The sequence below is a fragment of the Elgaria multicarinata genome, chromosome 3 (genome assembly GCF_023053635.1).
Source record: "Elgaria multicarinata webbii isolate HBS135686 ecotype San Diego chromosome 3, rElgMul1.1.pri, whole genome shotgun sequence".
Lineage (NCBI taxonomy): Eukaryota > Metazoa > Chordata > Lepidosauria > Squamata > Anguidae > Elgaria > Elgaria multicarinata.
In genome coordinates, this window is record NC_086173.1 from 14,627,636 (window position 1) to 14,641,702 (window position 14,067).

General features: G+C 48.3%; 1 protein-coding gene across 1 annotated transcript in view; it reads right to left on the reverse strand.

Moving 5' to 3' along the window:
• Positions 1–14,067, reverse strand: part of LOC134394156 (dedicator of cytokinesis protein 7-like) — a 169,718-nt gene that overhangs the window by 25,929 nt on the left and 129,722 nt on the right. The window contains exons 39-43 of the mRNA XM_063119359.1: positions 11,223–11,323; positions 10,116–10,308; positions 8,806–8,949; positions 6,491–6,622; positions 5,150–5,164 (exon numbers count right to left, since the gene is read on the reverse strand). Of these exons, the coding sequence (XP_062975429.1) occupies positions 5,150–5,164; positions 6,491–6,622; positions 8,806–8,949; positions 10,116–10,308; positions 11,223–11,323 (585 nt within the window). The remainder of the gene's footprint in view (positions 1–5,149; positions 5,165–6,490; positions 6,623–8,805; positions 8,950–10,115; positions 10,309–11,222; positions 11,324–14,067) is intronic.

Below are 14,067 nucleotides of genomic sequence, written 5' to 3' on the forward strand. Positions count from 1 at the left end.
TTGAACGCTGACCGTAAAGCCCCAGTGATTAAGCATTCATAGAATAGCAGAGTTGGAAGGGGCCTATAAGGCCGGTGAGTCCAACCCCCTGCTCAATGCAGGAATCCACCCTAAAGCATCCCTGACAGATGGTTGTCCAGCTACCTCTTTGTGGGAGAGCCCACAACCTCCCTAGGTAACTGATTCCATTGTCGTACTAAACCACCCACCCATCCTACTCCCAACACTCCTCTCCCTCCCTGGAGTGTTCCATAGGCAGATATGATCTCACAAGTAAATCTGGTGCATGATAGCTAGGGGGCCAACATTACGGTTCCCACTTCCATTAGGTTCATGAAGAACCGTCTCACTGACCACTGGCTTTTGATGGTGCTTCAGGAGTCTTCACATAGAGATAAAGGGCAAACCCTTTGTCCCCATCTGGAACATACACGCTAGTGTGGACCAGCTGGCACGGCCACACCCTATCGTTCTAGCATCTCCCATAAGGCCTCCTACCCAAAGGTTTTATGGTGAGACTGATGATGTCACCTTAATGAATACAGAAGCAAGGAGGTTACTGCCCCCAATAAGAACATTTCAAGAGGCATGCTCGAACTTACCAAATCAGGGCAGGACCGAGAGCAGACCATAGGATGGAGAAGTTGAATTGAATGGGAAGCAAAATAAGAAAGAACCGTTAGGGAAAGTACTGCAATGACTGGACCAAAGCAACTGCCAAAAGGGAGTGGGGTTGAAGACTGGAAGACTACAGAGCCCTAGATACCACTAAGGCCACCTCTTAGCCTATAATAAGCCCTGCAATCCCGAAGACCACGTGCAGATAAATCTCCCAAGAGCTCTAGGTGGTACTGGAGAGACATCATTGCCTGTTGTACACATGCTATTTTTTTCAGTCTCACCATGCTCTCTCTGGTCTGGAGCATTTCTAGAAACATCTGAGAAAACTAGAATGGGTTCCCAGCTGCAACAGATGTTTATACAGGTGCCATAGATAGTGCCCACAATATCACTAGTGAGGAGCACTGCACTCTTCCCTCTCTCTCCAGTGTGTGTGTGTGTGTGTGTGATGCCTGAAGTAGTTTTACGGTCTCCTGTGGGTCTAGAACAAGTGTGTGGAATTGAGTAATATGCCTCTCCCCCCGCTTGCAGTGACACTCCCCTAACTTCTTCCATAACATTTGTACAATGATCAAGGCCCTGTTGCTGGTTCAGTACCAGCGCTGCAGTAATTGTAAGGGAGACCTCACTTCCATTGTCCGCATACAGCCCAAAACTTAATCAAGCTGCCCCCTCAACAGAGTCGTTCATAGTCCAGACACTCTTTTAGTAATTGTTTGACATTTATGGAACTCCTTTCCTGCAAATTTATCAGAGCCCTTGGTTGAGGCAAGCTTTTTTGGTGATTGGGCTGGAGGTATTTAATCCACTCCTATTTCTATGGTCCTGAGATACGCTGATACCCAACGTATTGTTCCTGATGCATTTTGAGGGAATCTCTTAATCAAGGGAATTTTTCTTAGTTTCTTCTAAAACTGCCAAATGGCTACTTAGGACTAACCTCAATTCTGACTCATCTAAGGAATATTTAAAAAGGACAAGCTAAATAACGGATCCTTTGGGTCCTTCCAAGGCTGTGAAGCAAGGGCTGGCCCAGGGCTCCAGACATCCTCATTAATGAAGCACACCATGCTGAAGAACCCCACAGAACTAGAAGGGGACCCAGCCACAGCATAATGGCTTGGGAGTTCCGTAGTTCGGAGTGAGCTCTTTCATGCTCCCTCTGCCAGAGTAGAACACAGGGGCGGTTTCTGAATCCCTGATTCTTTGCAAAGCAAAGGCAGCTTTCACGCAGCCTGAAGATAGCAAAGGCTCCAGAGTGGTGTTCTCCTTTTAGGGCAAATTCTGGCATAATGCTTCCTTATCAGTGGTTTTCAACCGCATATATGGAGAGTGTGTCTATTCTATGACCTGCTTCGCATGTAATAGTTTGCAATTAACCCATGATTTGCCACAGTGTGTGCTGGGCACACTTTGAATATTCAACCCCTATGTAATGTCCAAACCCAGATGCTATAAGTTAATAGTGGGATAAACAACCCACATCTTACCTAAAATTAGTAGTTAGGTTAACTGTGGGTTGTTTAACCCACGATTCATCTTGTGTCTGGGTTCAGACATCACATAGCAACCTCCGATTGGCCCAATTGCAGGATGAATATTCAAAATGGCTTCAGAACATGCCCAGCATATATGCCATGGCAAACTGTGGCTTAACTAGCCCATTATTTACCACCGTTATGTGTGAACAGCACCTATATATTGTTCAAATTATATTGTTCAAATCATTGTAGCTTAATAATTATCCTGAAATGAAAGTGATGAAGATTCACAGAGGAGTTAGTTAAGAATGGGGAGGTTAGGATTAGGCACACAAATTTTTAGATCCATCTCCACATTCCCACATGCACATTCAGAACACAGGTGGGATAAAGTAGCTTCAGAAGCAGCTCTTGGAAAGGTGAAAAAGGTGTAGATTCTCCTGTGGTTTTTGTGGACTAACCTGCCCCCATCCTTGGACTCAGTGAGAGGCTCTGTCAGGGAATGAGTATGTTGGGCACTCAGGTCTGAATGCTGGCAAGTGCTAACCCCAGGGGCTAAAATGACAAGTACCTTGAGCAGAGTGGCCAAGAGGCAGGGAGGCAAATCTCCTAGAGAGACAGAGGCATAGCTTGGTGGTTTCCTTAATCTACAGGCTGGCCACACTGAGGGACTGAGGCAGACACCAGAGCTATAGGGAAAGCAGTGGCATGGAATTGGCTCTCCTAGCTGACCCTGATCCCTAAAGAGGAGGATTGTAGCCTGTGTTGTTAGTATCCCTGCATAATCCCCCAGTGGTCCCAACAGCGCAGGAAGCAAGGTATCTGTGTTTGACTTGCAGGGCTTCTGGTTTGAGACCCACGGACCCCAAAAGGGCAGTGTTTTCATATCTTAAGGGAGCAGGCAGGGCTTAATCTGAGTGACGGCTCTTTGGGGCTTATCCCCACATCCTGTTTTCAGTGACACTGCCCAGTTCTGGAACTGGGAGAGAGAAAAGTTAATCCTCCCACCAAACTCCCAGATGATAAACAAACCTCCATTTATTTGGGCCCATGGGCATATTTGGCACTTGAAATAAAGTATTGTGGTTATGTCCAGAAAATGACTACTGTGCAGGGCATGTTAAAGGAATTGTATGTTCTTGGATAATTGATTCAGTTTGTTGACGAAGGAGTGCAAAAGTAAAAGACAAGATGAACCTGGTCTATTAGCTGGGTCTTGGGTACTTCAGAGCTGAATTGTAAACTATTGGATTCCACGATAAAAAGAACATTTCTGATGCCAATTTCAGAGTGAATACAGCCAAATCCCAAAATTTCTAGAATTACAGGGGAAGGCTTTTAGTCCAGAGAGCCTGACTCCAAGGCAGACTTGAAACCCCAGCAGCTCTCACTTTAGACTGTAAGCCTATGCGGCAGGGTCTTGCTATTTATTGTTTTACTCTGTACAGCACCATGTACATTGATGGTGCTATATAAATAAATAAATAAATAAATAAATAAATAAATAATAGAAGCAGGGTCGGGGAAGGCAGCAGAGGAACAACAGGATAAGAAGAGCATGGCCTGAATAGCCTCCCCTTCCCCCCCCCCCCCAATTCATGGTGGCAAATGGACAGGCTCTACTCTACAGCTTCACCCACCCTACCCTCGGGCCTAGCAGCTGACAGAGGTGCCATAGAGAGGCTACCACAAAGCCCTCATGTCAAGCACTTGAAAGTGACCAACACTGGGGCCCCACAACTCTGAAGGGTGGACTGTGGCTAACATGCCAGCTCAGTGTGGCTCTAATGGTGGCTGTCCCCCGTCCCGCAAGCAGGAAGGAATATCGCTCCCAATAATGGTTAACAGGGGCAAAAGGCACCACCCTCTACGAACAGTGGAATAGTGCCAGTGGGCTCATCAGAGGGACCTATTTGAAAGAGGTTGAACCTGCGCAGGATGCACACAGTGAGGTGGAGGGAGTGGCCTCTTTTCTTGCTCCAGATACTCCACAGCACAGAAGTGGTACAGTCCGTTCAACCTGCATCACAGGAGTCCTCGTTTTAAAGGCGGGGGAAAGCGGGGGCCCTCTCGAATGGGAAGTCTGGTCGTGTGCTTCCTGCTGAGAATCTTCAGTACAGGAAGTTGCCATGCAGACACACCCCAAGCACGAGTAGCTATCCCTGACCACCTCTCCCATTTGGGCCCCTGAGATTTGTGAAAATGGTGTGCAGGTTCTGAGAGCCCCCTCCCTCCTGCTGCCAACTGTCAACTAACTGCTGAACTTTGCAACTAAGATTGTAGTGCCTGAATTTGCTTTCCTTTCCCACCTCCTCCTCCTCCCTCCCAATCCTCTTTCCTTTTGTGTCATGTCTTTTAGATTGTAAGCCTGTGGGCAGGGGCTGTCAAGAAATACTTTTGTAAGCCGCCGTGAGAGCCTTTTTTGGCTGAACGGCGGCATAAAAATGCTTAAATAAATAAATAAATAAATATTGCCGTGCTGGTCACCGTGTGGCCACCATGCCTACACCACATATAGAGAGGGCCCCAGGAACATAACAGAGGCTGGAGGGCTGGAGGGGTCTCTACCGACCTTCCAAGGCTGTTCTCTAGGCCTCTCCAGTATGATCTGGGCATATAGCGAAACTCCTTTCCCAGATGCTAGGCCTTCATCCATGATCACATACATGCCCAGGCCTTTTGTCAGTAGACAAATGAACCTTCACAGAGATATCTGAAAAATTACTGTGATTCAATGCCACAATGAAAGCACTGGTGTAGACGTGGAACTGAGATTCAGAGAGGGGCTTTGTCTGCGGTGTGTTTAATTCCCTCTATGGGCTGGTGCCATATCAAGGCATGCAACACACATATCTGACTGGAGTAGCTTGCGGAGGGAAGATCTGGGACTCCATTCAGCCGCTGTGTGACTGCACTGTAAAGGCCAGCTGGAGGAGGAGCTTTGGGAGAAGTGTGCAGAGAAAGGGGTGAGATTACTGGGAACCCAGGCAGCATGCACACTCCCACAGGCACGGACACAGAAAAAAGCAAGACGTGTTGTAGCCTACCTCCCAGCCAGAGGCCTGATTGAAAGAACGGAGAGGACAGGGGGGGAACAGAGAAAACAGGAAGAAGGTAGTTAATTTCTTTTAAATTCGGCGCCCCTTTGCAACATGCTGATCAATGGTTAGGCCCAGGCATAACCTTGAATGGCCACAGCTTGTTCTCAACCATGCTTATTCTTTAAGGGCAGGGAGTATTCAGCAGCGCAAAGCCCTTGGGAGTTCCTTAAAGAAACAAGTAAAAGCTGGCAATTCGAGCCTTGCTCCATTCCATTTAGGACAGACACCACGGAAGAGTCAACCGTGAAGGCAGGCTTTTCCAAGGGTTTTCTGAGATCACCTGCAAGACCTGGCCGTATGGACTAGCACACTATCAAACAATTTGAGGCCCTGAAATGTTCATCCCAAGACCTTGGCCACCAGGTTACAGATGTTGCTGCCATTAGCATGGCTCCTAGCAGCACTTTCTAGCTTTTTCCTGGTAGACACAGTCTGTGATTACAGAGGAGCAAAGTGAACCTAACAGGAATCTGTGGAACTTCCCGTTCAGCTCTAATCGTAAGAATAGAAGACTCACAAGTTCAGGCTTTGAGATACCCCACCCCACCCCCAATCGAATCTGCTAGGCCCTTGCTCCCTCCTCAATTAAAGCAGGAGCAAATTCTAGAATTCTGAGCTCCCAGTTGCTCTTTACTGAATCTCTGTGGCCTCATTCCCCTCTCCCAAGATTGGGCAGGGGTCAGAGAGATGCAAAGGTTATGGGCTCCAGCTCAGCAGATGGGGTGTGTGCGATACTTTTCCGTGCTGTCAAACGACCAGAGAGTAATTTAGGAACTCTTAGCCTAGACTTCTCCCAACCTGGCATCCTCTAGATGTGTTGGACTACAGCTCCCATCATTCCCAGCCAGCATGGCCATTGCCCATGCTGCCTGGGAATGATGGGAGTTGCTGTCCAACACATCTGGAAGGCATCAGGTTGGGGAATGCTGTCGTAGCCAAACCTTGTGCCCTAAAGCAGCCCTGTCCACACAAATGAATGCACACACACACACCAAACATGATTACAGTAACCAGAGCAGGTGTGAAAAAGGAGCTCTTTTGCCAGAGGTGCATCCCTAGTTTATAGATTTCCTCAAGTGATAGCTGCCTAGCTCTGAGGCTTGAACTGGTGTCTCCAGTTGTGGCGTTTCCAATCACCCAGATCCACTTAGTGTTTACTTTTTATGACGCAGGTAGTGAAAAACAAGGTGAAAGCAGCTGGGCAAAGCATCCAAGAGGAGGTGCTTCACGTGGGCTTCCCCCTCTGCCCCACTTCCCCTGCCGCGAACCCCGAGAGGGTGTCCTCACCTGGTTGGTTATCTTGCTGAAGGCATCCTGCAGTTTGCCATGCAGTACTGCCAACTTCTTGAAGTCCCGGCTGGCTTCATGGATGGGAATGAGGATCTTGTAGACCTCATTGACAGCCTCGTAAAGCCCACCCTGACGGGAGTGAGAACACGGGACAGGAATTCAGAGGGTCACTTGAGCCACCAGGCAAGACATGACATCAAAGGAGCAAGCGGCAAGGCAGCAGGAGCAGCAGAGGAGGGGAGTGTGGGGCAAGTGGTGTGCACAGATAATATCAGCGGCTGAGGCCTGGAGGCAGATGAGCGGTTCAAAGGATATCAAGCAGGGAAACACCGTATGATCAAATCCGGCTATAGCCAGACAATGAGTTGCTGATATTAGTCAGCCGCTTTATAGGGTTAGAAGGACTCCTGATATCACCTGATCCCCAAAGGGCTGACACCGGCAGTGCCCTTCCCGGCCCCCAGCAGCGACGGCACTGCAGTGCAGGCCAAGTCAGCTGCCATGGGGGTAAGATAGCTGAGCCCTGTCCCAGAGCAGAGGGAGGCACACAGGCTAGGCAGCCACTCAGAAGGGCCATAAGCCTCGACTGACCAAGTCCAGAGCTTTTTTTTTTTGCACACACACACACACACACACACACACACACACACACACACACACAGTGCCGACACGACTTCCAAAACAGGCCTCTACATCCATGTGTCAGAAACACAAAAATGAAGGGGAATGGAAAGCAGGGCCTGAGGCCAGGAGTGATGGCTCAGCATGCCGTTTTGTAGAAGACTAGCAGTTATTCTCGCCTAAGGGTTAAAAGCTTTAGCAAAATTGGTAGAGGCCTCGAAGGAAGAGTTTGTTTTGATCCTATGGGAGGAAGCAGCTAATTATTACACTGGGTTGGGGTTGGGGGGTTGGAATGCCACACCATCAGCCTCTCAGCCTTGCTACTTGTGATGAACTATGCAAATTCACATTGCTCTAAACCAAGGACGGCGCACAATTACCACCAACTGAATTGTTGTACACCTAGATTTTGGTGCTACTGTGTTGTTGTTTTACAGCAAGGTCTGGAAAAAAGGGGTTTGCAGTCCTGCACCCAGCTGCATACATTTAAACCCCGCTGAAAGCAAATGGGACCTTGGATGCCTGGATCAAAAAAGTGCCTTTTTGTCTCAACGTATTGTTGAGGGACAGAAAGAGCAGCGTCACTGAAAACCAAAGTGCTTGTTCCTCGAGGAAAAGGCACTCAGATGAGCAACGGTGCATTCGTTGCACTTCAAGCCAAAAATCTGGAAGCGATCCGCGGAGGCACGCAGCCAAAGATTGCGGTAAAGATGGGTTGAGCTTCCAGAAAGTAACTAAGGCAGGGTGAGGGAAGAAAACCAGCTACAAAAGGGTGGCAAGAATGGGGCGTTACAGGAAGCACAGGAACAATGCTTCACCCTGAGCATTTTTTTTAAAAAAACAACCACCCCCACACCAAACCCCCACACCCTTCAGGTTTCACTGCCACCAGCAGGCTTCTCTTCCTGGCGTAAAAAGAAGCAGAAAGGGTCCATTTGTGCACCTTGCAGTCAAGTTATTTCCTAGACAGTGATGGGGGACATGCTTTGGGGGGTGTGTGTTGGGGGGGGCAAACTGCCCCCTATCGGGCCCTCCGAAGGCCAGACGATGTCAATGGCCACATCCTCTGCTGTCACCCCCCACACACACCCATTTTGCCTTTCTTTGTGCTGAGAGGGGCATGGAATGGCACGCCTCTCTCAGGGTGGAGAAAGTCTCTCAGCTGGTGCTGGGTAGAGCGACGACTCCTTCCGGGGCCACTCCAGCCCTCAAATTCATGCGCTGCGCTACTCATGGTGGTGGTGTGCGGCACGTGAACAGGCTCAGACGGTGCTGAGAAGAGCATCCGTTCCTCCCAGGGCCAGCAAAGCACCTCCCCCCGCATCCATGCTGGTATCACTGATCTGTGACTGGAGATCTCAGCAGGGTTCGCCCTGTGCACTGCTTGGTCTCCTAACTCTGAAACACAGTGGAGATGTTGTTTTCCAGGGATGGGGGCTTGGAAGCCAAGCCCCCCCCCCCCCCCGGAGGAATCCAAGGAGGCCCCATGGGCCAGATGGGGAAGCTCTATGGGCTGGATTAGGCCCATGGGCTGGAGGTTCCCCATTCCTCTATCCCAGCACACCCCCACGTCTGCCTCTAATAAAGCAGCAGCAACGGCCCTCAGGCACATGGGATGTCCTTGCATGCTGGAAACCCATCTGCTGTCTCTCCCTTGTAAGCCCCAATAGCACCATTCTTTAAGCTCTCACCATGGTAAACGAGGAAGCCGCCTGCTCGAGCAAGCCCACCAGCCCTTGCTCAGTGAAGTATTTTCCGGAGCAGATGCCCTCTTCATCAGGGGACAGGACGTCATCTGAGACAGCAGACTCTTCTAGCACATTGGATGAGATGTTCTTCGAAAGAGACAGAAGTTAGTGCAGTTGGGGGAAGATGGCCCTTCCCACTCTCCCTTCAGAACGACAAGGCAAGAACTCTTAGGCTCTCAATGAAGCACAGAGGTCTTGCTGGGCAGGGAGCTGTTGGGCTCTGTCCTCAGTTCTGGTGGGATAACGGAGCACAACTTGTTTAAGGAAGGAAGGAAGGGGAGCTGTGAGCCAACTTCTGGGCATTCAAGCTGCCCCACAGGAAATCAGGGGTTAAAACATCAAGTGCCGAGCTCAGAACGAGCTGAAGAAGAGGGGGACAAGGCCTTGATGCAGCGCAGGTTCGTAGCTTGGGGGTTCTTTCAGATCCATCATTGTCACTTGAGGCTCAGGTGACCTCGGTGGCACGGAGTGCCTTTTACAAACTCTGGTTGGTGGCCCAGCTATGCCCCTATCTGGACAGGGATAAACTGGCTTCAGTTGTCCATGCTCTGGTAACCTCCAAGTTAGATGACTGCAATGCACTCTATGTAGGGCTGCCTTTGAAGGCGGTTCGGAAGCTGCAGCTTGTGCAAAATGCAGCAGCCAGATTGATTTCAGGAACCAGAAGGTTTGACCATATAACACCTGCTCTGGTCCGCTTGCAGTGGCTGCCTGTATGTTTCCGAGCCCAATTCAAGGTGCTGGTTTTGACCTATAAAGCCTTACACGGCTTGGGACCACAATACCTGACGGAACGCCTCTGCCGACGTGAATATACCTGTACACTACGCTCAACACCTAAGGTCCTCCTCCGGGTGCCTACTCTGAGAGAGTCTCGGAGTGTGGCAAAGAGGGACAGGGCCTTTTCGGTGGTGGCCCCCAGACTATGGAACGATCTCCCTGACGAGGCTTGCCTGGTGCCAACGCTGCTATCTTTCCGGCGCCAGGTTAAGACTTTCCTCTTTGCCCAGGCATATGGCGGCATATCTTATTCACTACATGTTTAGTTTTTTAACAGTTTTTAATGCTTTATGTGTGTATGTTCTGTGTTTTAAAATTTTAAATTTTGTATACTTGTTTCTATCTCAATTTTAGAATTTCTGTAAACCGCCCAGAGAGCTCTGGCCATGGGGGCGGTATATAAGTGTAATAAATAGTTAAAATAAATAAATAAATTTCCCTGGGATGCCCTGCCCTCCATCCCCGCCTCTTACCTGGAAAGTGACACAGCCCACGGGGAGGTAGCGGCAGTCTTCTAGCATGCTCAGGTATTCAGCTACCAGGGCAGCAGAGTGCACCAGACACTGAGCTGCCTCTGCATGGTTCCCACGCTCAGAGTGCTTCGCCGCCATGTTCTGCAGCCACGTCAGCCTCAGGTCTGGAGACGTTTGGTACCCCTTCGCTATCCTGGTCAGGGACAGGAGTTCTGAGTTTTATGGGTCTGGCTTTGCCACTGAGTCTGTTTAGGATGACTTGCTTCTGTCCTGCCTTATCGCCCCCCGCCCCCCAACAGGAGAAGCTTCACTTCTGAAAGCAAACGGCTTTCCCCACCTTCAAGTACAGCTGCTGCACTTCCCCGGGTCAGGCACAGGCATTGCTTGCACTGGCCACAGGAACATCTACTGAACTACGCCTTCTGACGTCATCAAAATGAACAACAGAAGTTCCCATCCCCCCATTTTGTGCTTTTTGAAAACACTCACACTTTTCAAAGCAAATGTTTTGGAAGCAGAGTGCAAATCCTTTCTGCTTGTATTAATTAAACTTCCAGCCCTCTGCTTACGCGCATCCACCTCGAGATAAAAAAACCCAGAAAGCCTCTCTCCAACCTCGTGACATTGCTCTAGCCTTTTCCTTAATGTTATCTGCAAGCTGTACACCCACCCCCTCTTTTTCAGCCCCCTTATATTATGAAAGGACACCCAGGTCATCCCTTACAGCAAAGTTATCTCCTGGGCTGCAAGGGTAGCCTACCTGCTTCCATTATATGTTGTGATATGTGTGGCAAGGGATGAGGTTCGTGTAAGTTAAAGCAGTAAGAAAACAATCACCACTTTTCCTGTCTGGAAAGCTTCTGCATCTCTTGCTGGAGAAGCAAGGCTGGTACTGGCTTGTGAGCAACTGACCAATGAGCCCATGGCTGATCTGGAATTTGAATCCTGCTGTCCCAGGCCCAAATGGAACCCCCTGGCTCTTTTATCCTGACCCATCATCCCTGTTGGGGAATGTTCAGGAAGGAACTGAGGCTGAGAAAGCAAAGCTATGCCCACCTCCATGTCTTCCTACTGCTTTCCTACCTGGGAACCTGACTCTTGTCATACCTGTACATCAGGTCAATCAGCATCTCAGGGTCCTCCTGATGCTCCTTCATTTTCACTGTGTCTGTCAAGATCATGTGCAGGTTGAAGACTAGGTCCTGAACCTGAGCAGGGAGAAGAGGAACTAACTTCTATGGACAGCCACGAAGAATAGGCAGAAGAACACAATTGCCTCCATCGAAAGTAGCGATGCTGCATGCATGTGAGCTAAAGTAAGCACCCCTGATCAAACACAGGCTTGAGATAGAATCATAGAACAGTAGAGTTGGAAGGGGCCTATAAGGCCATTGAGTCCAAACCCCCACCCTAAAGCATACCTGACAGATGGTTGTCCAGCTGCCTCTTGAATGACTGTAGTGTGGGAGAGCCCACAACCTCCCTAAGGAACTGGTTCCATTGTTGTACTGCTCTGTCAGGAACTTTTTCCTGATGTCCAGCCGCCATCTGGCTTCCTGTAACTTGAGCCAATTATTCCACGTCCTGCACTCTGGGAGGATCGAGAAGTGATCCTGGCCCTCCTCTGTGTGATAACCTTTCAAGTATTTGAAGAGTGAGGATCATGTCTCCCCTCAATCTTCCCTTACTCAAGATGAGGCCTAACCAGGGCCAAATAGAGAGGAACCAGTACCTCACGCGATTTGGAAGCTATATTTCTATTAATGCAGCCCAAAGTAGCATTTGCCTTTCTTGCAACCACATTGCACTGTTGGCTCATATTCCGCTTGTCATCTACAACGATTCCAAGATTCTTCGCGTTTGTAGTAATGCTGAGCCAAGTATCCCCCATCTTGTAACTGTGCCTTTGGTTTCTATTTCCTAGATGTAGAACTTGGCATTTATCGCTATTAAATTTCATCCTGTTGTTTTCAGCCCAGCACTCTAGCCTATCAAGATCACTTTGAAGTTTGTTTCTGTCTTCCAGGGTATTAGCTATCCTACCCAATTTTGTGTCGTCTGCAAATTATGATAAGCGTTTCCTGTACTTCCTCATCCAAATCATTAATAAAAATGTTGAAGAGCACTGGGCCCAGGACTGAGCCCTGCAGTACCCCACTCATTACCTCCCCCCAGTTTGAGAAGGTACTGTTGATAAGCACTCTTTGAGTCCAATTCTGTAGCCGACTGTGAATCCACCTAATAGCTTTGCTGAAGTCCTAAGATATATGACGTCCACAGCATTCCCACAGTCCACAAGGGAGGTTACCCAATCAAAAAATGTGATCAAATTAGTCTGACAGGATTTGTTCTTGACAAATCCATGTTGGCTTCTAGGAATCACTACATTATTTTCAAGGCGTTTACAGATTGACTTCTTTATAATCTGCTCCAGAATTTTCCCAGGGATGGATGTCAGACTGACTGGTCGGTAGTTCCCAGGTTCCTCCTTTTTGCCCTTTTTGAAGATAGGGACAACGTTAGCCCTCCTCCAGTTGTCCGGCACTTCACCCGTCTTCCATGAATTCAAAAAGATAATAGACAAAGGTTCTGAGAGTTCTTCTGCTAGCTCGTTCATTACTCTAGGATGCAGTTCATTGGGCCCTGGAGATTTGAACTCATTCAAGGAAATTAGGTGTTCCTTGACCATTTGTTTATCAATCTCAAACTGCAATCCTGCCCCTTCAACTTATGCTTCACTTTTTCCCGCTTTTGGGAGAAGACCCGCTTTTGGGAGAAGACTGAGGCAAAGTAGGAATTGAGCACTTCAGCCTTTCCTTTGTCATCTGAAGCACAACCCTGTTCACTTTATTCTATGAGCAATGCTGGGCTCGCCTTGAACCTGCAAACCTTCTTCGCTAACCTTTTCCACTGCTCCAAAACCAAAGAGCTTTTGTTTGGGGCAGGGGGATGCCAGGGGGAAGGCCCCTCCACTCCGTAACTAAAGAGAATGAATGGGTTTATCTGAAGATGGAAAATTTCATTAACAACTATTTACCAAAGTTGTTAACAAACCTGTCCAATTATTAAAATCTGGAGGAAGATACTGGTGCCTTCTGAAGAGCCCACCTGATGGGCATTATTATTATTTATTTATATAGCCCCATCAATGTACATAGCAAAACAATAATATGGCAACGAGGGACAGGGCCTTTTCAGTGGTGGCCCCCAGACTACGGAACGATCTCCCTGATGAGGCTCTCCTGGCGCCAACCCTGCTATCTTTCCGGCGCCAGGTTAAGACTTTCCTCTTTGCCCAGGCATATGGCAGCACATCTTAATCACTCACATCTTTCGTTTTTAATGTTTTTTAATGCTTTATGTGTGTATGTTCTGTGTTTTAGAATTTAAAATTTTGTATACTCGTTTTTATCTTAATTTTTTAGAATTTCTGTAAACCGCCCAGAGAACCCTGGCTATGGGGGCAGTATATAAGTGTAATAAATAAATAAATAAATAAATAAATAAAACAGCAACGCCCTGCCACATAGGCTTACATTCTAATAAAATTGCAATAAAACAATAAGAAAGGTGAGCACCAAACAGGCACAGGGCACAATAACGCTAACAGTATAAAATCAAGTTCTGAAAGCTGTAGAAAAAAGAAAAGTTTTCAACTGAGCTTTAAAAACTGTAATTGAACTCGTGGTCTGTAGGTGCTCTGGAAGAGTGTTCCAGGTGTAAGGGGCAGCAAGAGAAAATGGACGAAGCCGAGCAAGAGAAGTAGAGACCCTTGGGCGGGTAAGAAACATGGCATTCGATGAGCGAAGAGCACGAACAGGGCAATAATGTGAACTGAGAGAAGAAAGATAGGAAAGAGCTAGACTGTGACAAGCTTTGAAAGTCAACTGGAGAAGCTTATACTGGAATCTGAGGTGAACTGGAAGCCAATGAAGGGATTTCAGGAGTGGAA